Source organism: Equus przewalskii, chromosome 11 (assembly GCF_037783145.1).
Source record: "Equus przewalskii isolate Varuska chromosome 11, EquPr2, whole genome shotgun sequence".
Classification (NCBI taxonomy): domain Eukaryota; kingdom Metazoa; phylum Chordata; class Mammalia; order Perissodactyla; family Equidae; genus Equus; species Equus przewalskii.
This window is the reverse complement of record NC_091841.1, coordinates 27,703,220-27,726,996: the sequence shown is the minus strand read 5'-3', so window position 1 is coordinate 27,726,996 and position 23,777 is coordinate 27,703,220. Positions and strand designations below refer to the sequence as shown.

At 59.3% G+C, this 23,777-nt stretch overlaps 4 protein-coding genes across 10 annotated transcripts in view; 2 read left to right on the top strand and 2 right to left on the bottom strand.

The window, feature by feature from the left end:
• Nucleotides 1–800: 800 nt before the first annotated feature.
• CTSF (cathepsin F) lies at nt 801–5,803 on the top strand. Of its 2 annotated transcripts, XM_070565578.1 has the most exons (14): nt 801–1,165; nt 1,393–1,491; nt 1,763–1,847; nt 1,936–1,994; nt 2,123–2,198; nt 2,773–2,886; nt 3,008–3,153; nt 3,243–3,339; nt 3,419–3,499; nt 4,302–4,421; nt 4,506–4,570; nt 4,672–4,762; nt 5,125–5,183; nt 5,262–5,803. In XM_070565578.1, the coding sequence occupies exons 1-14, from the start codon at nt 956–958 to the stop codon at nt 5,334–5,336; spliced, it is 1,377 nt and encodes a 458-aa protein (XP_070421679.1). In that variant the 5' UTR covers nt 801–955; the 3' UTR covers nt 5,337–5,803. The 2 variants fall into 2 exon arrangements, 1 of the variants encoding a protein (XP_070421679.1); XR_011524186.1 differs by lacking the exon at nt 4,672–4,762 and having other exon boundaries at nt 823–1,165; nt 4,799–5,183.
• Nucleotides 5,804–5,945: 142 nt separating this feature from the next.
• ACTN3 (actinin alpha 3) lies at nt 5,946–19,815 on the bottom strand. Of its 3 annotated transcripts, XM_008533372.2 has the most exons (21): nt 19,022–19,815; nt 15,222–15,336; nt 14,925–15,044; nt 14,317–14,403; nt 14,149–14,236; nt 13,597–13,675; nt 13,432–13,513; nt 12,600–12,685; nt 12,191–12,283; nt 11,497–11,727; nt 11,224–11,371; nt 10,007–10,157; nt 9,288–9,396; nt 9,050–9,190; nt 8,595–8,777; nt 7,992–8,126; nt 7,717–7,896; nt 7,170–7,316; nt 7,020–7,085; nt 6,325–6,483; nt 5,946–6,243 (listed from the first exon to the last, which is right to left on the bottom strand). In XM_008533372.2, exons 1-21 carry the CDS (start codon nt 19,169–19,171, stop codon nt 6,085–6,087), a joined length of 2,709 nt encoding a protein of 902 aa, XP_008531594.1. In that variant the 5' UTR covers nt 19,172–19,815; the 3' UTR covers nt 5,946–6,084. The 3 variants fall into 3 exon arrangements, with proteins under 3 accessions (XP_008531594.1, XP_008531587.1, XP_070421668.1); XM_008533365.2 differs by having other exon boundaries at nt 7,020–7,316; nt 19,022–19,639; XM_070565567.1 differs by having other exon boundaries at nt 5,946–6,483; nt 19,022–19,639.
• A 159-nt stretch (nt 19,816–19,974) lies between these two features.
• Nucleotides 19,975–23,777, top strand: part of ZDHHC24 (zinc finger DHHC-type containing 24) — a 6,981-nt gene continuing 3,178 nt past the window's right edge. Inside the window, exons 1-2 of the mRNA XM_008533394.2 lie at nt 19,975–20,376; nt 21,324–21,601. Coding sequence (XP_008531616.2) covers nt 20,096–20,376; nt 21,324–21,601 — 559 coding nt within the window. The 5' untranslated portion in view covers nt 19,975–20,095. The remainder of the gene's footprint in view (nt 20,377–21,323; nt 21,602–23,777) is intronic.
• The window catches only part of BBS1 (Bardet-Biedl syndrome 1), a 26,244-nt gene continuing 24,517 nt past the window's right edge, over nt 22,051–23,777 (bottom strand). For 2 of the 4 annotated variants that reach the window (XM_070565569.1, XM_070565568.1), the window contains exon 17: nt 22,051–23,767. In XM_070565569.1, coding sequence (XP_070421670.1) covers nt 23,534–23,767 — 234 coding nt within the window. In that variant the 3' untranslated portion in view covers nt 22,051–23,533. The remainder of the gene's footprint in view (nt 23,768–23,777) is intronic. The other 2 variants (XM_070565572.1, XM_070565571.1) reach the window with 1 other exon arrangement.

Genomic DNA, 23,777 nt, shown 5'->3' with positions numbered 1-23,777 from the left:
CTTTGGACTACTATCAGTTCTCCCCTACTCTCCATCCCCAAACCAACACTCCACCCTCCTCTGTGATTTCCCCAGATCCCTGAAACTCTCTCTGCCCTGTTTCCTCTCTGCTAGCTGCTAACATCTTGCAGAAACACGTCTTTTTCTCATCTGTCTCCCTAGACTGTGAGCTCCGAGGAGGCAGCACTGTCCTCGTGCATCTGTTTGTGCCTCTTCCTGCTAGGCGCTGGAACACAGCGGTGAACGCTTGAAAGAACACAAGCACAGTCCCAACCTCTGCACATTGCTTTAGCAATTACCTAATGCTTGCGTGTTCGCCTTTGGTCCTCACAACAGCAGCCTGAGGCGCCGCCAGTCCAGGGAATATTATCTGCCGTTTTGCAGATGAGAAGAGGGGCCTCAAACAGACAATCGAGCTGTGAACTCAGGCTCTGAAGCCAACTCCCAGGGTTCAAGTCCAGCTCTATCACTTACCAGATTTCTGGTAAACCACTTAATCTCGCTAAGCCTCTATTTCCTCAATTATAAAACGGGGATAACACTCACTTCACGGGGTTGCGCTGACGATTAAAGGGAGACGGCATATAGTGCGTAATATATAATAAGGATGCAATAAGTGTTAGTTATTATTTTTATTCTCCGCCCAGCGCCCTTTCTCCTCCCCAAACAGCAGCTCCAAGATCTAAGAGGATTACTCAAGGTCGGAGTCATCCCATGGGCCGCGCCCCGGCTGCCCGCGGGGCTGGCGCCGTCCCGCCTGCGCCGCCTGTGCGCCCCACGTGCCTCCCGTAAATAAGCGAGTGCGCAGGCGCCCCCGGCCGGCGCCCATTGGCCGCTCCCCGCGGCCAGGAGCCGTGAGAGGGACGCGGGTCCCCCGGCCGCCGCCGGCTCCGCCCCATCGGTTGGTCACCGCGTCGGGCGGTCAGTGCGTGCGGGCCGCGGCTTCGCCCTCGCCATGGCGCCCTGGCTGCAGCTGCTGTGGCTGCTGGGGCTGCTCCCGGGCGCTGCCCCCGCCCCGCCCCGCCGAGTGGCCGGCGCTCAGGCCTGGGAACCGGCGCCCCCGGAGCTGCTGGGGCCCGCCCGCTTCGCGCTGGAGATGTACAACCGCGGCCGGGCTGCCGGCATGCGGGCGGCGCTGGGGGCCGTGCGCGGTCGCGTCCGCCGGGTGAGGACGCGCCGGGGACGGACCCTTCCCGGTGCGGGGTGCGCGGGGCCCTGATCCGAGGGATGTGGGAAGTTTGGCCTTGACTTGGGGTGGGGGGTGCTGGATTCCTGAGAGAATCGAACCTCTGCTGATTGGGGAGGGGTGGGGACACGGGAGGATTGTGGGCCCAAAGAAGGACGGGCTGAGGAGGGAGTGGCTGTGCCCGCCTTACCCGCCCTTCCATCCAGGCGGGCCGGGGGTCGCTGTACTCCCTGAAGGTGACGCTAGAGGAGCCGCCCTGCAACGACCCCACGGTGTGCCAACTCCCTGTGTCCAAGAAAACCCTGGTGAGTGATGGAACTGCTGCGACTCCCCGCCCCCAGGCTGTGTCTGGCAGCAGTTGGGATGATGGGTCAAGCCAAGAGGAAGGGGTGGGAGGAGCAGCTGCCCCACCGAGTCATTTCCCAGGCCCTGAGGACCAGAGACACTGTGGTTAAAGGGGCCTCACTCTCCACTATGGGGGTGATTGCCTTAGGGGTAATCTTAGAGGCTCTGAGGAGCCAGCCTCCAGCTCCAACTTGCTAAGGCCCCCAGACTAGCTACCTCCTCTCCCTCCAGCTCTGCAGCTTCGAAGTCCTTGATGAGCTAGGAAAACATATGCTTCTGAGGCGGGACTGTGGCCCAGTGGATACCAAGATTACAGGTGCTGGGATAGCCCAAGGATGCTGGGATAGCCCAGATCAGACTTCACTTGGGTTCAGCCGTGATTTCTTTGTTCTAACCCTATCCAGATGACAAAAGCGAGTCTTTCACTTCAGTCTTTCCGCTGTTGAACAAGTCCCAGACCCAGGTGAGGAGGCTGTCTGTCTCTGGGGAGCAGGCTGCTGCCTTATTTCCCCTTCCTTCCTCTCACCCTAGCCTGCGGCTCCCTTGTCAGTCTGAGAAGGACCCCTTGTAAAGACCCCTCTGCCTTTCCAGGACTTTTCTGTGAAGATGGCTTCAATCTTCAAGCACTTTGTCACCACCTATAACCGGACCTATGAGACGAAGGAGGGTGAGGACCCAGCCTTGGCTGTACCTGTCCTAATCAGATCAGGGCCTTCCCTCCAACTTGGCACCTTGGTGTTGGGGAGGGAAAGGACGCAAAAGGCAGTGCCTCCTTTCAAGGACTCCTGAATCCCCAAGTTTTTGCCCAGCCACCCAGGACTGGGCAGCCACTTCAGGTACCTGGCCCCTTCTCACATCTGATATTCCTGGTCAGAAGCCATGGGCCTCCATCATTCTGGGTAGAGTGGGATGGAACACAGGCCAGATTTTCTCTGCTGGAGGCCTCCCCACCACCTCCTGTCTGGGGATGCCCAGTGGAGCCCATTTTGGTTCTGCCATCACACCTGGAAAGTCATCACCTCAGTTTAGCCACAAAAGTTGATCATACTTCCCACTGTTATCGCGTGCAGGTCTGGCCCCCCACCCCTCCCCATCGCAGGGTTCTGTCCTTCTGGAAAAGCGCTTCAGGCCTGATCCAGAGCCCACCTACTCCCCAGGGAAACCTCTGCCTGTTAGCCCCAAGCCCCTCTTGTGATCTGCCTGGGGTCCAAGCCCCCCTTCTCCTGTTCCTTGGTCCTCAGAAGCCCAGTGGCGCATGTCCATCTTTGCCAGTAACATGGTACGAGCGCAGAAGATCCAGGCCCTGGACCGTGGCACAGCTCAGTACGGCGTCACCAAGTTCAGTGACCTCACAGGTAGGGGTGGTAGCCAGAGCCCTCATGGATCCTGGAAGAGACGGGACCTGCTCCCAAGGCCCCTGGTCAGGGCTGGCTTAGAACATTCTTCCCCACATGCCCTGCCCACCTTTGCCCACAGAGGAGGAGTTCCGCACCATCTACCTGAATCCCCTCCTGAAAGAAGAACCAGGTGTGAAGATGCGCCGAGCCAAGTCTGTCGGCGACTCCGCCCCACCTGAGTGGGACTGGAGGAGTAAGGGGGCTGTCACTGAAGTCAAGGACCAGGTTGGACCCCTAAGAAGTGAGGGTGGGACATAAGGACTGCCCTGGGGTTGTTGAGAGGACCCAGCCCTGACTTTGCCATCTCTCTGCAGGGCATGTGCGGCTCCTGCTGGGCCTTCTCAGTCACAGGCAATGTGGAAGGCCAGTGGTTCCTGAATCGGGGTGCCCTGCTCTCCCTCTCTGAGCAGGGTGAGCATCCCGCTCCACCTCCCTGTCCCCAGCCCAGCCCCTCCAGAGGGCTCCTCGGGACCGGCCTTCTGTCTCCTAGAGCTCTTGGACTGTGACAAGGTGGACAAGGCCTGCATGGGCGGCTTGCCCTCCAACGCCTACTCAGCCATAAAGACTCTGGGTATGCATTAGTGGGGTCAGGAGGGGCATCGGGAGCCACTGCTCCCTCCACAGGAAGTCACCGTGTGAGGGAGAGAGACAGAAGCCTGGGAATCATGTGAACTGGGTTCACGTCTTAACGCTGACCGTGGTTGCCTGAAGACCCTGGGCAAGTCAGCTCTCTCAGGGCGGTCTCGTTGCCTCCTCTGTGAAATCACGCCCACCTCATAGGATTGCCTTGAGTAGCAAGTGAGGACAGAAATGTGTCAGGTTCCTGGTGCAGGGCAGGGGGGTCTTAGTATTTTCGCTGCTCCGAGGTCTGTGTTTCTGTAACGCTGCTAAACCAGGTAGTGACACGCCTCACCCTTGAGGGGAGGTATTGACCTAAACTGGCAATTCAGTTCAGCAGCGGGCTGCAGTGGCAGAAGGCCGAAGGGCTGAGGGACTCAGATAGCTGTACAGAGACTGGTCTGGGAGCCTGGCAGGGGTCTGGACCAGATGGGGAGCAGACTGTCAGAGCAGGACCAGCAAGCCAAGGTCAAAATCCCAGGAATGCTGGGATGAGCGAGGAGTCAGAAGTTGGGACTTGAGTTCCATCTCTGCCACATTTCTCGCCGCTTCCTCCCCCGTCCTCCTCAGCCTCAGTTGTGTCACCCCTAGAATGAGGCTGTCCCTCTGAGGGGGTGGCCTGTGGCCTGGGGTGGATGAGGAACATGAGACTTCGTGTATAAGGGGCTTAGCACAGCCCCTGGCTGGGAGAAGACGAGTGTATGGTAAATGGGTCCGTGTTTTTGCTAACCCCCATCCGCCCCACCATTCCCTAGGAGGGCTGGAGACAGAGGACGACTACAGCTACCATGGCCACTTGCAGGCTTGCAGCTTCTCTGCAGAGAAGGCCAAGGTCTACATCAACGATTCAGTGGAGCTCACCAAAAATGAGCAAAGTGAGTGAGGGATGGGGTGAGGACAAGCCAAGGGGGTGGGGCTGGGGCCTGGGTGTCCCTGATGCTGCCCCTCCCCTGTCTCAGAGCTGGCGGCCTGGCTGGCCAAGAAGGGCCCCATCTCCGTCGCCATCAATGCCTTTGGCATGCAGGTAAGGCCCCCACCCCACTGCCCCTGCTCTGTCTCTGGGTGCCTCCTCCCCCACTTCTCCTTGGAGTTGGCTCCCCACTCCTTTATTCTCCCCCCACCCAGTTCTACCGCCACGGGATCTCTCACCCACTGCGGCCCCTCTGCAGCCCTTGGCTCATTGATCATGCTGTGCTGCTCGTGGGCTATGGCAACCGTGAGTTCCACTGACCCCCTTTCCCATCCACCCCAGGTCACAGGCAGAGGTTAGACCACAGCATCTCAGGATCTCTGGAAGGGGACATCGGAGGAATGCCTAGGGACCCTGTCCTTACCCTGCCTTGGGCTCTGGGAAAGCTGAGGCGGTGGAAGGTTGACCTGTTAGGGGCGAATAACCTGCTAGAGGTAGGGGGTGGGTGCCGTCCGCAAACCCCAGATCTGCACCAGGTCTCCAGGAAGGTGGCGGGTGGGCCTGTCTCGCTTTCTGCTCTTTTCCTAGCACCTGTCCCCCGGTAGGCCCCCAGCAGATATTTGCAGAGTGCCTGGGGCCCTGACTCCGTGCACTCCGCACCCCCCCAGGCTCTGCAGTCCCCTTCTGGGCCATCAAGAACAGCTGGGGCACTGACTGGGGTGAGGAGGTGAGTCTTGCCCGCTCGGCCCCCGGCCCTCCAGCCCCCGTCCCGCCCTAGGGCCCTCACCACCCCCCTCTCTCCCAGGGTTACTACTACTTGTATCGTGGGTCCGGGGCCTGTGGGGTGAACACTATGGCCAGCTCGGCGGTGGTGAACTGAGGAGCGCCAGCTCAGGACGTGGTGCTGACCAGAGCGGCCCCTTCCCCAGCCTACCCTACATGTCCAGGCCCCTCCCCAGGAGGCACAGCTGGCTGGGGGACAGGGTACCTCAGGGTGAGCAAAGGGCATTGGGCTAGGGGCACGGTCCCTACGTCCTCCACCCAGCTCCTACCCTGAAGTTCCCCAGCTGCACCTTGGCTGAATTGTGGTAGCTAGGAGGATCCTGGGAGAAGGATGATGTCTTGGCAGCCGAAGCTGGGCAAGGACGCTGGGCTCTAGTAAGGAGCAGGTGGGAAGAAATGATTCTGGTCTTAAACCCAGCTCTGTCCTCAGCAGGGTCTGGCTTCCCGCCCCGGCTTCCCTCTGTGTGATGCTCTAAATTTTCTGGTCCCCCTGGATCTGGGGACAGTGTTCCCTTCCACGGTGTAAGCACCCTTTTCTAACAGCAATAAAGAGGTGTCCTGGGACCTAGTGTAGTGTGAATGCTCAATCCCTGAGGGCAAGGAGGGGTGGTGGGGGCCGCTTGAGGGTCAAGGTCGGGTAGCTGGTCCTGCCCAGGAACCTGAGGGCCCACCTTCTGCTCCAGGAACCAAAAGGAGATGGAGAGAGGCCCCTCGATGGATCTTTATTCATAAGCACTTGGCTGGTCATTCTCTGGGGCCCTTGCTCCAAGGGATGCATGGGATCAGCCAGAGGGAGCAACCTCACTCCTACTTGCGTGGAGAACCTCAGGGGTCGAGGTCAGAGGTCAGAGGTCGCTCTCCCCGTAGAGGGCACTGGAGAAGGCCACATAATCCAGGGCCCCAGCCGGAGCCCCAGGCCCCTTGTAGGGCGCCATCCGGCGGATGCAGTACTCAGCCTGCTCGGCCGGGAGCTCCCTCCGTAGCTCCTCAGGGGTGATGTAGTTCTGGGGGAGAAGAGGCATTGAGGGCCACAGGTTCTGTTCCCTGCCCCGGCCCGCCAGCCCCCTCTGCCGCCAGGGACTCACCTTGTCTCCCGCCAGGATCTTGAAGGAGGCCACAACTTGCTCAGCCGTGTCAGTCTCGGCTGTCTCTCGGGTCATGAAGTCGATGAAGGCCTGGAAGGTCACGACCCCGGCTGCGTTGGGGTCCACCATGGTCATGATGCGAGCAAACTCCACTTCCCCCTGCAGGGACAGACGGCAGGCACCATGCCCATGGGTGCTAGAGCCAGGAGGGCTCCTGATGTCCCCTCCTGGGGACTGTCCAGCCTTGGCTTGACAACCCCGGTGACAAGGTGCTTCCTTTCTCCATAGACCGTCTGCTGCAGCCTTAGTCAGCTCTGGCTTCAGCAAGTCCTTTCTACTAGGCTGAGATCTGCTTCCTGCCCGTGACAATGCCCCCTGTGGCTCATTGGTTCTGATCTTTTTTCTGGGGCTTTCTGTAGTGCCCTTTCTCTGAGGTAAAAATGTTGCAAGCTCAGGCTTTGGAGTCACACAGAACTGGGTCCAAATCCTAGCTGTGTGTCTTTGAGCAGGTTAATTTCTCTCTCTCAGCCTTTGACAGCCCCTATGTGAAATGGGGTAATTCTACCCAGCCCCAGTGGGCGTGATGAGGAGGAAGTGAGATCATGTATGTGAAGGTGGGAAGGACACAGTAGGTGGTCAGTATGTAGGAGGGAGGCACTGAAGGGACTCCTGGGATGGGACTGGGGGACACTCACCAGGTCGTAGCCCATGGAGATGAGGCAAGCCCGGAAGTCATCGGGCTCCATCATACCGTTCCGCTTCTGTGATGGGTGAGCGGATGTCAGGCTGGGTCCCAAACCCCACCAGCCCCCAAGTCCACCCCGCAGGCCTGGGCCCCTGCTGACCCGGTCAAAGTGGTTGAAGGATGCCCGGAACTCGTTGAGCTGCTCCTGGCTCAGGCCCTTGGCGTCTCGGGTCAGTACCTGGTTCTCCACCTCGTTGATGGTGCGGGCGATGGAGGTGAGCAGCTGCTCCCAGCCCACGCGGATGTGCTGGCAGAGCAGGAGACAGGCCAAGTCAGTGGGCGGCCAGTGCCTGGCCCCTAGCTCTAGCTCCCGGCCAACCCACTGTGTGACCCTGGGCAAGTCCTCCCCCTGTCTGGGCCTCTGTCCGCATCTGGAGGTTCCACTGAGTGACCTCCAGCAGCCCTCCCTGCCTTAAAGTTTGATGATTTATTATGTATTAAGTATTGATCAAGCAGCCACGGCCAATCCTGGCCTGGTTTTAGACTGCTCTGTGATCGGATGGGTCACTTCCACTTGCTAGGTCTCAGTAGCCCCATGGTTACAATGGGGGACCCTCCTAGAGCAGACGTGCTGTGTCCAGCGGCGGTGCCCTGGGCTCCCCCAACCAGTGCCGCCTCCCCTGCCCTCTGCGCGGGCGTGGCCCCACCTCCATGCTGTAGACGGTGTGCTTATTGTCAAACACGAGGCTCTCCTGCAGCAGCTGGTGGTCGCCCTCCAGCCGGTCGATGTTGCTCTTGTAGTTGATGATGTTCTGCTCCTGCTGCCGCAGCCCGGCCATCTGCTCCTCCAGAGAGCCCACCATCCCTGCTGCCAGGCGTCCCACCTCCTGCAGGGGGACCCGGGCAGGATGAGGGCCCCCAGCTCGCCACGGTCCAGCCCTGGCCGCACTCCCCCGGGGTGGCCCCTCCACCCAGGCCTTACCTCCACCTTCCCCTGGATCCAGGGCCCGACGGCATTGGCCTGAGCTGCAAACTGTCGCCGGAGCCTCTCGTTCACCTGCTGCCGTGTCAGCTCCTCCTGCAGTGTCTGGTCACGGCTGGGTACCAGCTTTCGGACCTGCGAAGGAGGGTGGTTGTGCCAGGGGCAGCTCTGGGGGCCAGGAGATGGCTCTCAGGGGAGATGGGCTCCAGTGCCTCGAACCTGCTGCTCTGAGCCGCATTGTCTGGGCTATATGGACAAGCTCCTGGGCAAGTTATTCAACCTCTCTAGGCTCGTTTCCTCATCTGTGAGATGGGGTCAGTGCACCATTTACAACTAATTTAGGCTGTTTTGTAAAGGATGTCCACACACCAGATTTAATTCTACTTCACGTGAGGCCTGATAGGAAAATGCTGCTGTTACGGCCATTTTACAGATGAGGCCAAGACAGGCAAGGAGACTTGTCTGACGCCACGTGGAGGCTGTGGCAGACTCCAGATCCGAAGGTGGACGTGATTCTCCACATCTGGGGACACCTGAGGTTTCAGGGTGGCTAGAATGCACAGGAGTGGCTGGGAGGCAGGGAAGGCCGCAGGCGGCACTGACCGTGTCCCACTTGGTGTTGATGTCCTGCGGGCTGAGGTTGATGTAGGGGTTGGTGGTGCTGGGCCGCAGCCCGTACGTCTGGCAGATCTTCTGGATCTCAGCCTGGATGCCCAGGATGGCGCCTCGCTCTCGGTCAGCCTCGGGCAGCGTTGCCTTGAACTGCTCATGTGCTGTCAGCAGGCTCTGCGGGGCAACAGGCAGGAAGCATCAGCCAGTGCCCCCACACTTCCCACAGGCAACAGAAAGGGCAGCGACGTGCTCCAGGCCACGCAGCTGGTCCAGGGCGGGGCTGGCTTAAGAACCCAGGCCTCTTGTCTCCCAGCCCAGCACTCAAGAACTGGCGCTTTCCTCCCGTCCCCATTCCTCAGGAGCCCACAGGAGTGGCTGATAGGATTTTAGGCCAGCTTCCCTGTCATCCCATCCAGTCCCCCCACACCTGGAACCCCCGCGGCCACCTGGGTCTCCTGCACCGAGTGCACCAGCCACACGTCCTGGAGGTCCTCCACAGCGCCATCCAGCCAGTTGTTGAAGGGTGCTGCCCGCCGGGCAAACTCCAGCTGCAGCTGCTCGATGGTTTCCAGGAGCTTCTCCATCCTCTAGGGGTGGTGGGGATGGTGAGTCAGCAGCCTGCCCAGTGGGCCCCCCTCACCCACCTACAGTCCCCAGCCCCCAGCTCCTGGCCCCCAGCCTCACCTCAAGCGCATCCCGCCTCTTCTGGGTCAGCGTGCCCAGGTTGTCCCACTGGTCGCAGATAGCCTGGCAGCGGCTGTTCACCGACGCTGCCTCGTGGTAGTCCAGTTCACTGGGAGCGAGAAGCAGGGTGACTGTGGGTCAGACCCCAGCCCAGATTTCCTCCTTGCCTGCCCTCCCGGGGTGGTGATGAAGGCATGAGACAGCCAGGGTAGGTAGGGGTTAAGCAGAGCTTTCCTGGGGAGGAGGGGTCCCAGCGAGTTCCTCGGAGGAAGGGGAGCCCCCCACTGGTCCTCAACTCCAATCCCTCAAGGAGCTTGGAGGGAGGGGCGGGGTTTTGAGTTTTGGGGGCCGGGTTATGCAAAAAAGGGCGGGTTTACAGGAGGAGGTGGCGAGGCCAAGGCTGATGGAGAGAATTTGGGGGAGTAGACCTGGCCTGGAGCTGAAGGGAGCGGGCAGGCCACGGAGGTGGGACAGGCCCAGCGCCGGTGGGGAAGAGTATGCGTAGCAGAGCGGGGTCGGGAGATGGAGACAGGGTTACGGGAGGAGGGGCGCGGGACAAGTGATGATGGGGAACGACCTGGGTACCAAGGCAGGGTTACCAAACCGGGGAGAAGGAAGTCTCTTGAGGGCATGGGAGTGAGGCGGGGATTGACGCCGAGGGGCGGGGCCAGGGAGGGGCGTTGTCGCTGGGGGCGGGCCCGGTAGTGGGTCACGCCTACTTGAGCTCCTGGGCCAGCGCCGCGATGTGCTCCACGCGGTCCTGGTGCGCCGCCAGGTCGCTCTCAAAGGCCTCGTGGCGCCGCAGCAACGCCCGCACCTCCTGTAGCGACGCGGACTCGTAGTCGCGCTGGCTCAGCATCTCCTCCTTCCCTGCTCGGAGAGAGGCCCGGCTCTGGTCACGCAGCGGCGGCCGCCGCAGGAGCAGGGGGTTCGAGCCGGGCTGTGTGACCACGGAAATTCCTCCTCTGTGAAATGCAGGTGCCCACACCTGCCCAGTCTACCCTAGGGATTTGGCCTGAGGCGCTAGTGTGATAAAGTTAAGTGAAGCTGCCGTTCCAGGGCATGGCCCATAAATGACGTCAGCATCCCCTCCACGCTCAGGGTGGTCCTTCGGACAGTTTTGGTAACTGCCTCCCCACGACTCCATGAGCCCCATGAGCCCCTGAGCCGGTTTCCCTTGCTCACCAGTGTCCCCAGCGCCTGGCACGGTGCCTGGTACTTAGTAAACCTTCAATGACTATTTGTTGGATGAATCAATGATGAATGTAAAAGTGTTTTGAGAATAACAATTACCATAATTATGCAAATAAAACCCATAATTATAATAATTGCACAACGACCATTTGTTGAGTGCCTCCGCATTATGCAGAGACAGTAACTGAGTTTTAGAGGCTCAGAGACCTCCACAGGGTCCCATCAGTGGCTGTATATGTAAAGAATTGTTATATCAAACCATTGATACTCATTATGCCCATAATCCATTATTAATGGTTGTTAGTATTTTTAGGCAGGACTCATTCATTTGTAGGATTAAAACCCCTGATGAGATACAGAATGAGTGTTTTCATACAGCATGCTATATTTGACTCACGCAATATTTTGGCATCGGTAAACTTTGAGTCAAACTTTGAGTGTTGGAGACTCACCTTTGGACACCTGCTATGCATACAAACAAAACGCTAAATGACAAATTAATCAGAGTAGACTTGCCGAAGGCCAGAGCCAGGAGAGATTAGGGGCCTGAGTTTACGATAAAGACACTGTGGCCCAAAGACGGCCAGTGACCTGGTTGCGCGGCAAGTCCGGGTGGGACTAGAAAATGGGTCTCTAGCTAACTGGCAGAACACCTAGCCCTGACCTGTGCATTTTGCCAGGACCACCCCCTCCTCCCAGTCTTCACCCCAGGACAGAATCCAGCCCCATGAGAGGTACCTACCCCGGGTCCAGGCCTCATGCAGGGAGGCCTTCTGCTGGAACTTCTCAGCCAGGTGCTGGAGCCGCTGCAGGCGCCGGATCTCCGAGAGCAGCCAGTCCTCATAGCCCTTCTCCACTTGCTCCAGCCCCCGCCATGCGTTGGCGATGTCCTGTGGGACAGGCAGAGGTGCCCTCCATCACGGTTCACCCATTGTACAGACGGGGACACAGAGCCCAAGGTCACCCAGGGAACATCGGCAGAGCTGGAGTCACCCCCATCCCCAGCCTGGCTCACCGAGACCAGCTTGCCCTCAGAGGGCATGAAGGCTGGCCGGTGGCTCAGCCGCAGCTTGGTCTGCAGCGTGTTGAAGTTGATCTCCAGCTGGCACTTCTCCTGCACGCGGGGTGGCTTGTGCAGGCGCCGGTAGTCCCGAAAGTCCTCCAGCTTGCGCTGCATGGCACTCATGCTGGGCTCGCCCACACGGTTCTCCAGCCACGGTATGGTGCGGCGGATCCATTCCAGCAGCTGCCAGGGCCAGGCAGGGGGAGAGCAGAGAGCTCTGAGCTGGCCTGCTCACCTCATCCACCCATCTCCACCCACACCCAGCCTGTGGCCAAAAGGCTGGGCCTCAAGCAGAGGGGGAGGGGGGGTACTGGAGGACAGAATGGGGGGGGGTCCCCACTAGTCAGGGAAGGAATAGGATCGTTAATTTCTGAGTCCAGGGACCAGTAGAGGTCGGCACAGAGCAAAGGGCCACGAGACTGCCTAAATATGAGTGAATGGATAAATGAATGAATGATGAGTGAATCACTGAATGACCAGGAGCTTGGATGGGCAGAAAGGGGCAAGAGATGGGTGAAGATGGCAGGAGAAGGCTGGGGAAGGCCAAGGCTGCTCTGAGGAGGGGGGGCGCTCTGCAGACCTGCGGTTAGCCGGGCCTGGGAGAGCCCAGGTCGGGGAAGGGGAAAGGCCCTCTGGCCCATCTCACCTCACTGGCAAGCTTCTCGTACTCCTCCATCAGCTTCTCGTTTTCCTGGTTCACCGCCAGCACTTTGCAGATCCTGTTGGCAGCTGTCTCCGCCTGCGGTGGGAGTGGGCAGAAGGGCTGGCGTTAGAACAAGCTGCCGCAGACACCCCAACCCAGCCTCCCTGTGTGATGCCCTTAAAACCTGGACCCATGCAAAGCGGGGAAGGGATGAGGGGAGCACATCTTTTAGGATGAGGACGGAGCTTCGAGGCCAGACGCCTCCGCTCCTGAGCTCCCCAAGGACCGAGGATGTGCAGGTGGGGCCGTAGCACTCCCATCCACGTGGGGCCTGGCACCTCCAACTGTCGGGATGCGGCCCAGGTTGGGCCCCTGGGTGCACGAGCCCAGCCCAGCAGATGAGTGCCTTTACCTGCTCGGCCCCGGCGAAGGCATGGTAGAAGCAGGAAACGTAGGTCATGATGGCCTTCTCATCGGGCTTTGGGGTGTTCACGATGTCTGGGGGATGGCAGTGAGGTGTTCATTAGCCAAAGCCAGGGCTGGGGAATGGACTCATGCCCCCACCCAGGCAAAGAGCTCCCCTGGGACAGAAGGGGGCAGAGACATTTAGTCACAGCCACTAGCTTCCAGCTACCCCAAACCCAGTGTCTTCTTCCCTGAAGCCCTCTGGTCATCCCAGGGCCCAGCAACCTCCCCCTCTGTGTGGTGAGGAAAGCACGAGGGAGTGGGTGCATGAGCGGACACTGTGGCCCTCATGAGGTACCAGTCCACACTGCCTGATGTCGCTAACCCTCCCATGACTCCATCTGTCTGTCTGTTTCTTCCCCAAGTCCACGAACTCCTCAGACGCCAGACCAAGTTCTCGTCCATCAGTGCCCACACACCCCAGGCACAGGAGGCGCTCAGAAAGTGTTTGCTCCCTCAATTGACTAAACACCCTGTTTGGGCAAAGGGGCCAGAGGCAGCATCTTTCCCAGAGGAGCTCCCAATCTTGAGGGACCAATATGCTCCCAGAGGGTGGAGCCATTAGGTAAGGGGAGAGGCAGGGAGGCTGCTTCCTCTGGGTGGAGAGGGGCAGGGGGATGAGAGAGAGGGGGCCTGGAGACAGGGGCCTGTGGCAGGAAGGATTCTGACCAGGGAGTGGGGTGAGGGGCGGAGCGTTCCAGGAGGAGCATTCCAGGTGTGGCGGTTGGACCCTGCAGACGGGTAAGTGGAGTCCTCGCCCGGGCTGGGCTTCCTCTCACCTTCCGCATCCAACATCTTGGGGATGTCCAGGTATTTCTCCGCCACCTCGAAGGCAGTGTTCAGGTTGCCAATGGGGTCATCCTAGATGGGTGTGAGGAGGAGAGGTGAAAGGTCAGCTGAGGGCAGAGGTTGGGGTGTTGGGGCTGGGGGCGGCGGAGGCCTACCTTGCGCAGTTTGGCGTAGTCGATGAGGTCAGGGCGGTGTCGGTGGATGAGAGCACAGAGGGCCAGGCCATCCTTCCAGCTGGGCAGAGAGGAGGGAGGTCAGCCCAGGTTCAAGCTGGGGCCCTCTTCTGCCCTCCTCGCAGGAGCACCCCCATCAAGACAATGTCATGTGTACAGGGGGGTAAAGTCCAGACTCCTCAGCTTGGCATGTGAGGCCCTTCATTACCAGACTTGCGCCATCCCCCCCGAGCTCATCACAATTCCTTCACCTCCCCTAGGCTTGGGCCACACCAATTTCTAGATGTGTTTGCCCTCCAAGTCTTTGCTCAGGAGGTTCCCCCTGGCTGGAATGCCCTTCCAGGGATGTCTCCCCTCCTCCCTCCTCATGGATTCTCTCTCACCCTCCTGGATTCAGTTCAACATTGACTCAGTCCTCCTATTTCCAGTCACTGTTCTGGGAACTTGGTGGTGACCTCTCCTCCCCTGTGGCTTGTGACAGGGGCCCTAGGGCCCGGCAGAGGCCCGTGCGCATGCGCTGATCAGCTGACAGACCTGGTGTGGAAGTTCTGCACGTTGACATTGCGGTACGGCGCCGTCTTCCGCTGGCACCACAGGAGCAAGCCCTCCTTGGCCGAGGTTTCTGGGTGGAGATGGGGGGAGCGTTGGTTGGGGCGGGGTCTGGGCCAGCCCTCTCACTCTACCTGCTTCCCCACTGCTCACCCTCCACAGAGATGTCCTGGATGGCAAAGCGAAGGATGATGGTCCAGATCATGCCCAAGGTCATCTTCAGGTTCCCGTCGACGATCTCTGCAGGCCAGAGGGTGAGGACAGATTCCACCTGGCGTTCAAGGTCTGTACTACCAGGCCTCAGCTACCTTCCGCCCTGCTCCACCCTCTGGCCCTTATCCCCCATCCCTGGGCTGGCGCCTAGTAGTTGCTCAATCTTTTTACTTAAAAATGATTCATCAAGGGGCCAGCCCCGTGGTGTAGTGGTTAAGTTTGGTGCACTCCGCTTTGGCAGTCCAGCTTCACGGGTTCAGATCCCAGGCATGGACCTACACCACTTGTCAGCCATGCTGTGATGGTGACCCACATATAAAGTAGAGGAAGACTGGCACAGACGTTAGCTCAGGGCTAATTTTCCTCAGGGAAAAAAAAAGATTCACTCAACATCTACTAGGTGTCAGGTCCCGTGTCGGCACTTTGGGTACATCTGGTCCCTACACTCTTTCCTGTGAGGCATGGGTGGTTATCCCCATGGAGGTGACTTGTTGATGTCAGGAATTCCCCCCACCCCCTGACCAGGCCTCCTCCTACCACGTCCTCACCTTCAGCACCGATGGACACCAGCTTAACCCCCTTGCTGGCAATGAAGTCCAGGGCCTTGTTGACATTGGCAATTTTGTGGAAGCGCATCTTGCCTTTGTCTGGCCTGGGCAGCCTCTCTCCTGGGTGAAAGAGGAGAGGTCAAGGGGTCAAAGGTCATGAGAGGAAGCTGAAGACATTGTCCTCAAACTTCCCCCTCCCCCACCAGGTCCCCTTCCAACCCTCTGCTGCCATATTTCCCCAGCCCTCTGGACTCCTCTAGGTCCTGGGGTCCCTGTGCTCTGATTTGCACCCCTCACCTGAAATGACCTCCAGGAGCAACATGAGTTTGAGGCCATTGCGGAAATCCTCCTCGATGTTCTCGATCTGGGTGCCGGCCTTGCGCAGGTGTGAGTTGCACCAGGCAGTGAAGGTCTGGGGGCAGAGAATGCTTAGACCCTAGGCTGAGGACAGTGTTCAGGCCTCTCGGTCAAGGTAGGTCTCAGAGCCCGAAGGCCGGGATTCAAGTCCCGGGGCTGGCTGTGCATCTGGGGCCAGGCCCTTTCCCTCCCTGAGCTCTAGTCCTCCTGGAAGAGGAGAAATGGGGTCTGGGGCCCATGCAGGTCCCAGTTTGGATGAGGGGCACCTTGCCGCCAGGACTCCAGCTTCAGCCAGTCTCAAGCACTGGAGGGGGACTTCGAAAATGGTAAAGGAGACACTCCAAAGTGTTGGACCCTCTGAGGCACAAGGGCTAATGCAGGCTGAAATGGCCTTTCTAAAATCTGAAAAACTCTGGGTTGAAGCACATTTGGCTCTGAGGGTTTTGCCCAAGGCACTGTGCCCCTGTGTTATTATCTCACGGGCCTCCCAGGGCTGCTGTGAACCGGCCTCCAAGTAGACTATGCGGATGTGAGAGCTTTGCAGGCCGTGGAGGATCAGGCCCGGCCTGACCTGGTTTCTGGAGGTGACTGCCTTCCCTCTCTCCCCAGAATCAGCCTCAGCCTCAGCCTCCATCTGGGACGGGAGGGCTGGTATACAGCTGTTTGTCTTTTGGGGATGGGCATGACCCGGAGCCTGGTGCACAAGATTCCACCAACCTCCCAAGCTTCCAGGCCCTGGATTCTGCCATCGGCTGTAGAGCCCTTGGTAGAATTCATACTTGGGCCCTAACCCAGCTGAGCTACTCCCTCTCTGTGACCTTGGGTGTGCCCCTTGCCCTCTCTTGAGCTCAGTCTCCCCAGTTGTACAATTAAGGGGTCAGACTCCATGACGTCTCAGCTCCTTCTTCCTCCGACCTGGCAGGATTCTAGCATTCAGAGCATTCCCCCACTGCAAAGCAGATACTCCAGGGAGGTGGCCCTGAAAGTAATTTGGAATTATTTCCTTCAGCCAGCTTCCTTTCCACAGATCAGCTTTTAAGATGCCCTAGGAGCTGGACATGGAAGGTGATGCTTTAAATAGTTGAGAGGCTGTCACTGCTCAGGGAAGGGAGTGAGCTTCCTATCACCAGTGGTGTGTAAGTGGGTGCTGAGCACTAACTGATGGGGCCTCACGCAGGAGAGAGCAGTTGGATTCTCTGTAGTTCCTTCCAACCCTGGAGTCGGAGATGCTCTGGGTCTGGATGGGGCAGGGGAAAGGCAGGTCTGGGTGGGGCCTCCATGGCAGAGGAAGGGACATTATTTCATTTGTCAAACATGACGTTTAATGAGACGGGGTCCCGGCCCTAAAGGAGGTCACAGTCAATCAAAGAGTCATGTTCATCTGAAAAGTGCTGGGAAAGACTAGTGTTGAGGAGTCAAGGGGCGGAGTTCTCCAAATCAGGTGGGGGACGTCTTGGCGAAGGCTAATATTTGATCAGCGCCGTGATGGAAGGACAGGAGTCACTCAGGCAGAGAAGGGCAGGCAAGGGCATTCCAGGCAGCGACAGCCACGCGGACGAGTGTCAGCGGCGAGAAACAGTTGCTAGGACTGTGGAGCTACAGCTCGCTGGGCACTGCCAGAATGAAGCTGGGGGTGTTGGGGTGTGACTGGTGAGAGGCAGGCCGGAGGGGCGGCAGGGGCCAGGTCATGCACCATCTTGGGTGCTAAGCCAGGGAGTTTGAACTTGATCCCGAGGGCAACAGGGAGTGAGGAAAGCTCATTCCCTCGGGATCCTGAAAGCTTTCAGACAGAGGAGAGAGGTGGGCAGAACTGTGTTGTAGAAAGCTCATCCTGGTTGCAGAGGGGAGACAAACGGCTTGGCAGAGCAGAAGGGAGAAGTGAGGAGTTGGCGCCTGGGACCAGCGTGAGAGAGGGAGGGGGCCAGTGAGGGGAACGGGGCAGGACCAGCTGGATGAGATAGAAACATTTGCTCCTGGCTGGAATATAAGCTCCCTGACTCAGGGGCTTTATTTTGCCCCGTGCTGAATTCCTGGGACCTAAAACAGTGCCTGGCACATAGTAGGACCTCCTAAAAAAATACTGAATGAATGTTTTGGAGGTTGAATGAAGAGGACTCAGGCATCAAGAGGGAGGAGGTGGGAGTGCTCCAAGACATGGAGGAGGAGCGGGGAAGGGGTGGGGCTAAAGCCGAGTGCAGAGATGTTCATTACATTGTAATAAACACGAGAAAAAAATGACCAGAATGTCCAACTCCAGGGGATGCTGATTAATTTACAGAGCATCTACGCTGTGCGGCTGTTGAATGAATAGATGAGGTGGGTGGCTTTAAATTGGGTTGGAAAGATATTACGGATATCTTTTTAAGTGATGAAAGCAAGTTACAGAGTAGCCTGTGTCTTAAGCGGGGCATGTGGACCTGGATCTGGGAGAGGCCTGGGTGGGTGGGACTGGGCAGAGGAGTGGTTGCAGAACAGATGGCAGCTGGAGGCAGGGGCAGGGATGACATCACCGGGAGACTGCTGGACCAGAGGACCGCAGCCCTGCTTGGAGACAGGTGCAGGAGGAGCCTGCGGGGAGGCGCGTCACCGGGGGCACCCCAGCCGAGTCAGCTAAGCCTCCTGGCCCTGGGGGTCATCTCCTGTCTCTAACCCAGCGGAAGTGCTCTGATTCTAAGTCCTGGAATTCTCAGATCCACCTCTCTTCCCTGACCTTTCCTAGAGTCCTACCATTGGCATGGCAATTGTATTACTGGCAAATGCTGAGCAGGGTCCAATGACCTCATGGTGTCCTCCCTACCCCTGGCCCGCCGCTCCCCAGTTTACCCACTCCAGCCCGGATCATTTTCTCTTTTGGGAACCCAGGTGTCCTGCCCCCTCCACTTGGGAAAGTCGGGGAGTGAAAATAGATCGAGGAGGGGGGCCAAGGGCCCTACAAGGCTGGGCCTGGGCAGCAGCTGCCCGCGTGCCCCTCTCCAGCCTCCCGCAAGGCGCTGCCTCAGCACAAAGTGTCCATCTGGCCAGAGGGTCAGGTTACTGCGTAAGGGGACCCAGGGCTCCCCTCCTCCCGACCTCGTGGCCTTTTCAGCAGACTCAGGGCCTCTGGGGTGGGGAGGGGTATCTTGGGAAACAGTGGGGGGTGGGGCAAGCAAAGAGCAAAGACCCTCAGGTTGGGGGGGTCCTTTTTCTGGCAGTATATGATTTGGGTCCTATGTCTGCCCCTTTCTAGGCCTGTTTCCTCATTTGACAATTGGGACAGAGTGACTATGGACGCCAGGATGGAGAGAATCCAGAGGGGATGTGGGGGTGGGGGGTCTAGGATGGTTCCCCCTCCCCCACACTCCCAAGTCACCCGGTTGCCTGGCTGCAAGCCCTCGAGGCGGGCCAGGAATATTAAACTAGAGAGTGGGGGTGTGGGGAGAAAGATTAGTCTACCCAAACCCCTCAAACTTGCATCTCTCAATCCATTTTCGCCAGCAGAAGTGGGGCGGTGAGCCCAGGGGAATGAACCCTGGGGATGGGGACCCCAGAAACTCCCCTTGTCACCCTAAACCCCTCATGAAGGCTCCCAGTCCTCTCTTCCAGCCCTGGGGGACAGCAGAGGACGGATGGGCAGAGCCTGGGCGAGGGAGAGACACTCTGGGTCAAGACAGGCTCTGCCCTTGACCTGCTGAGATGCCAAGGACAAACCGCCCGGCTTCTCAGGCCTCAGTTTTGCCATCTGGAAATGGGTGAGCACTCACTTTCCGCTGCTGCTTCTCCCAGGCCGGGTCCAACAGCAGGTCGCGGTCCCAGTCCTCCTCCTGTTCCATATACTCGCCGCCCCCGCCGCCGCCGCCCACGAAGTGCCCCTCCCCGACCCCCAGACCCTCGGGCTGCATAACCATCATCATCTTGCTCAGGCTCCTGGCTCCAGCTCCGCGCTCTCCAGAACACGGGGGCCTCGTTAAGTAGCGTCCGGCCCAGCCCCGGATCGGATTCGCGCTAAATATGGGGGAGGAGGGAGGGGCCGGATCGGGGCGAGGGCGCTCGGGTCTGGACCAGGCGAGAGGTTGCCCAGGGGCCAGAGGACTGCAGAATCTGGGGGCACTGGAATGGATCCCGTGGCGGAGATTCGGGGTTCGCGTTCCGGCTCCGCCTCTGGGCGCTGTGTGACCTTGGGAAAGCCACTGGCCCTCTCTGAGTCTGTTTCCTCATGTCTACAACGGAGATGATGATAATAATAGTGGCTGCAGACCTCTCTAGAAGCTGCCCTTTGGACCTCCTCCTGTCCCTATTACTGCGCTTCGCTGGTGGGAAACAGGGAGCCCAATCCCCATTTCACAGAAACCCCAGGCGCCCAGCTCTTTTGAATGTTTTCTGGGGAGATGAAGGGAGACACTCGAGAGTGGGAGGGGCTCTAGGCCAGCTGGATGGGCGATGCAGGGCTATTAATATCGGGGCGGCCGGGGGGGTGAGGGGGAATGTGCTGAGCCGGGAAACCCCGACGCCACGGAGACTGCAACTCAACTCGTGGCGCCCGCCAGCGGCTGGGCGTACAGGGCTCCCTCGAGCGGGGCGGGGCCTCCGCCGGCGGGCGGGGCTATGACGTCGCGGCCCTACCGGGCGCTGGCGCCAACAGGATTCCGAGCATCTCGTTGGCTCATTCGGCCGTCCAATCACATCTCTGCATCTGCCGGCCGCTCCGTGTGAGGCAGAAGGCGCCCCGCATCCCTTCGGCGCTCCTATTGGTCGTAGCAGACGTCCGTCTGCCACTATCCCCGCCCCAATACGGAAGCGGCGGGGAGCTGGGAGCCGACCGCGGGTGGGTCCAGGCCATGGGGCAGCCTTGGGCGGCCGGGAGCGCGGAGTGGGCGCCCGCGCGGCTGCCCCTCGTGCTCACCGCGCTGTGGGCGGCGGCAGTGGGCCTGGAGCTGGCCTACGTGCTGGTGCTGGGTCCCGGGCCGCCCCCCCTGGGACCCCTGGCCCGGACCTTGCAGCTCGCGCTGGCCGCCTTCCAGCTGCTCAACCTGCTGGGCAACGTGGGGCTCTTCCTGCGCTCGGATCCCAGCATCCGGGGCGTGATGCTGGCCGGCCGCGGTCTGGGCCAGGGCTGGGCGTGAGTGGGGTGGGGGATCTGGCAGGGGCGGGGGGAGGAAGAAGCGGGAGTCTTGGACAAGAGGAGGGGCCCTAGGACCTGAGGATGTTAGAACCAGATTACAATAGGATCCGCTTAGAGCCAGTGAACTCCTTTTGAACCTAGGATGGTGGGGCCAGAAGGAGTATCATTCATTCACTTACACATATTTACTGAGCACCCACCACGTGCAAGGTACTGTTCCAGGTACTGGAGGTACAATAAAACAGATTCCTGACCTCCTGGAAGGAGGTGTCTGAGCAAAGACTTGAAGGAGGTGGGGGAGTTAGCCATGTGGGAATCTGGGGGAAGAGTGTTACAGGCAGAGGGAACAGATAGTGCAAAGGCCCTGAAGCAGTTGTGTGTCTAGATTGTTCCAGGAATATCAAGAAAGCCAGTGTGGCTGGCATGGAGTGAGAGACGGGGAGGAGAGAGGTTAGAGATGTAAAGACCTTGTAGGACACTGAAGGCTTTGCTTTTTACTAGAAGTGAAATGGAGAGCCACGGGAGGGTTTTGAGCAGAGGAGGGACTGACTTCCATTTTAAAAGGATCAGTCTGGCTGCTGGTGAGACTATAGAGGAGGGGACAAAGGTGCAGTCAGGGAGAGCAGTCAAGAGGCTGTTGCAATAATTCAGGGGGGAGTGCGTGGTGACTTGAACCAAGGTAGTGGCCGTGGAGGAAGTGAGAAGTTTGCTCCTGGATGTTAGAGGCCAGACAAAGGCCTTAGGACTGGGGATGTCAGCGCTGGAAGTGACCTCAGAGCTTCAGGGCTAGACCTGGAAGGGCCTGGGCAGTGGGGTCCAGCCTTCGTTGACCCCTGATGACCCTGAGGCTTAGTGAGGGTGGGTGTGCTCAGGGGCTACCCGGGGCATGATGTGGGGCACGCAGAGCCGCTGGAGGAACTGACCCTCTGCTTCCTTCCCTGCAGTTACTGCTACCAGTGCCAAAGCCAGGTGCCGCCACGCAGCGGGCATTGCTCCGCCTGCCGCGTCTGCATCCTGCGTCGGGACCACCACTGCCGCCTGCTGGGCCGCTGCGTGGGCTTCCGCAACTACCGGCCCTTCCTGTGCCTGCTGCTGCATGCCGCTGGCGTCCTGCTCCACGTCTCTGTGCTGCTGGGCCCTGCCCTGTCAGCCCTGCTGCGCGCGCACGCGCCCCTGCACACCGCCGCGCTCCTCCTGCTGCCCTGGCTCATGCTGCTCACAGGTGGGGAGCTGGGACGCCTCCACGGGGTGGCGGAGGCCCTGTAGTGGGCCATTCTGGTGGGAGATGGGATTCCCGCTGGTTCTCCTGGCAACACCCTGGGACCCAGTCCCAGTGTCATTTATCGGGGTGAGGGCAGCTGGCATTCAGCTGAGTGCGCAGTACAGTAAAATACGGGGGCTCAACACAGGGACAGAGTTCTGGCTGGGAGAATCAGTGTGAACCAGCGCTTAGGGGTTGGGCATGGAGTAGCAAAGGCAATTTGATGGGAATGTGAGAACTAAGGCTGGGAGGTGGGTTAGGACTGGCTGGTGGAGGGCCTTGATGCTGGCATAAGGAGATGGCCCCTGCTCTGCTGGGCAGTGGGGAGCCAGGGAAAGTTGCAGGCAGGGAATGTCCAGTCTGTAGCAGCTGGGAGTGGAAGACTTGCATCAGGAGGCTGGTTGCGAGGCTATGTTTTAGATGACACATTTATTCCTCTTTCCACTGATACCACCCAAGATAAACGCCCACTGGTCTTTTAAACTCTGTTCTCTCCCCCCGGAAACTCTTTGGGCTTTCTCTCCTGACCTCTCCACGGTCCCCTCTGTAACCTTGTCCTGTACTTACTTAACTCCCTGACCACTCTGAGTGGTCACTGTGTCTCCTCATCTGATCCAGGCTCAGCTCTGTCCCAAGGCCCCCCTCCCTGCAGCCCTGGGGAGGCCCAGTGGGACTGTCAGTGTCTTCTGCCCACACCGGCTTCCTGAGCAGCCCTCCTCCAGGACCCCCGGCCTCCACAGAAAGTCAAGCCCCTCCCTGCCCCCCAGCCCCTGTGGTCATCCACGGCCTTCCGCTCACGCCCCTCGGTCACTGAAGACTTGGGCTCGGGTGCCCAGTCTCTGTGAGCCCTGGACGCTGTTGAGATCGCGGGTATCTGAAAGTCTGGGCAGACGGCCCAGTCGGTGCCCAATGGCCCAGCCTCTTGACCTCCTCCTCCATTTTATTTCCTTCTCCTACTGTCAGAATCCAAAATGTTTCACCTCCCAAACCACCCCATCAGTCGCCCCTCTCTGCTCCCCGCCTCCTCTCCTTCTGTCTCTCTCTCCTCTTTTACCCCATGACACCTGTTCCCTGAGCTCCTGGCCCTCGCCTTTCTGTCCGTCAGCATCTTCCCTCTCATCGCCCCCACATCCAGCTCACTTCTACCATTCTCCTACCGATACCTCAAACCTCTTCTCTCCATCTCCTGCTGTGCCTTCCTGGCTTCTCTGTGTCTCCCTGGCTGCTGACAGCTGCCAGACACATGGTACTTTGTGGCAGGTTGGTCCCATGCCACATTTCATGGCTGCTGACCTCCACAGGCCCTCAGCCGTGCCTGGCTGTCCTGGCTTCTCAGAAGCTTGCTCCCCAGAGTGATTGTAGCTCAAACCTTCCCACTTTCCTGGCCTCCAAGCCCCTACCCCTCTTGAAAGTCCGTCACAGAGAAAACAAGACATCAGATGGGCCGCCCTGAATTGTCCTGCCCTCAGATCTCCGAGCCAGGCTGCCTGCCCCCAGCTTCTCCGGGCGTCTGACCCCCTCCCTGCTCCTAGGCCTCTCCTGACTCCCCAGGCTCCCTCTACTGGCTGCCTTTGGGTTTTCCCACCTGATACAAACCTCTTCACCCCACAGCCGCCTCCTCTCGCTCTTCTGTCAGCTGCCAAGCTTCCTGAAGGACTTGCCTGGGCTCACGGGCTGCTTTTCCTCACCTCCCACCCATCCTCCACCTGCTCCACACTGGCTTCTTTCTCACCACTCCCCTGAGACTGCTGTGGTCCCCAGGCGTCTGTCTCCACAAAACCCAAAGGACCCTTCTGAGTTCTCTCCTTGCTTCACAACACCTTTCAGCCTCCTGGAAGGGCTCTACCCCGGGCGTCACCGACAGCCCTTCCTCTCTGGTTCCCTTTCTCTTCTTTATCTGGTCCCTAAGGACCTGGTTTCCTGGTGCTGAGGTCGAAGCGCCGTTCTCATCTCACTCTGCATGCTCGCGGGGGTCTCGGAACCGCCTGTGTACTGACTGCCCGCAGATCTGCATGTCCAGCCTGGGCTTCTCTCCTGAGCTTCCAGAACTGTCCTCTCACTCGTCTTGCAGGCAACTCTCTGTCCCGTCTCAGGACCTTCAAGCAGAATGTTTTCTCCCCTCTTCACCTAGCAAATA

Coding starts and splice junctions, on each gene's coding strand:
- CTSF (XM_070565578.1), top strand. CDS start 956: ATGGCGCCCTGGCTGCAGCTGCTGTGGCTGCTGGGGCTGCTCCCGGGC. Junction 1,995..2,122: donor TGAACAAGTCCCAGACCCAG/GTGAGGAGGCTG, acceptor CTGCCTTTCCAG/GACTTTTCTGTGAAGATGGC. Junction 3,340..3,418: donor GCTCTCCCTCTCTGAGCAGG/GTGAGCATCCCG, acceptor TCTGTCTCCTAG/AGCTCTTGGACTGTGACAAG.
- ACTN3 (XM_008533365.2), bottom strand. CDS start 19,171: ATGATGATGGTTATGCAGCCCGAGGGTCTGGGGGTCGGGGAGGGGCAC. Junction 10,158..11,223: donor GCATGAGGCCTGGACCCGGG/GTAGGTACCTCT, acceptor CTCTCCGAGCAG/GGAAGGAGGAGATGCTGAGC. Junction 7,317..7,716: donor ACACCGTCTACAGCATGGAG/GTGGGGCCACGC, acceptor CTGCTCTGCCAG/CACATCCGCGTGGGCTGGGA.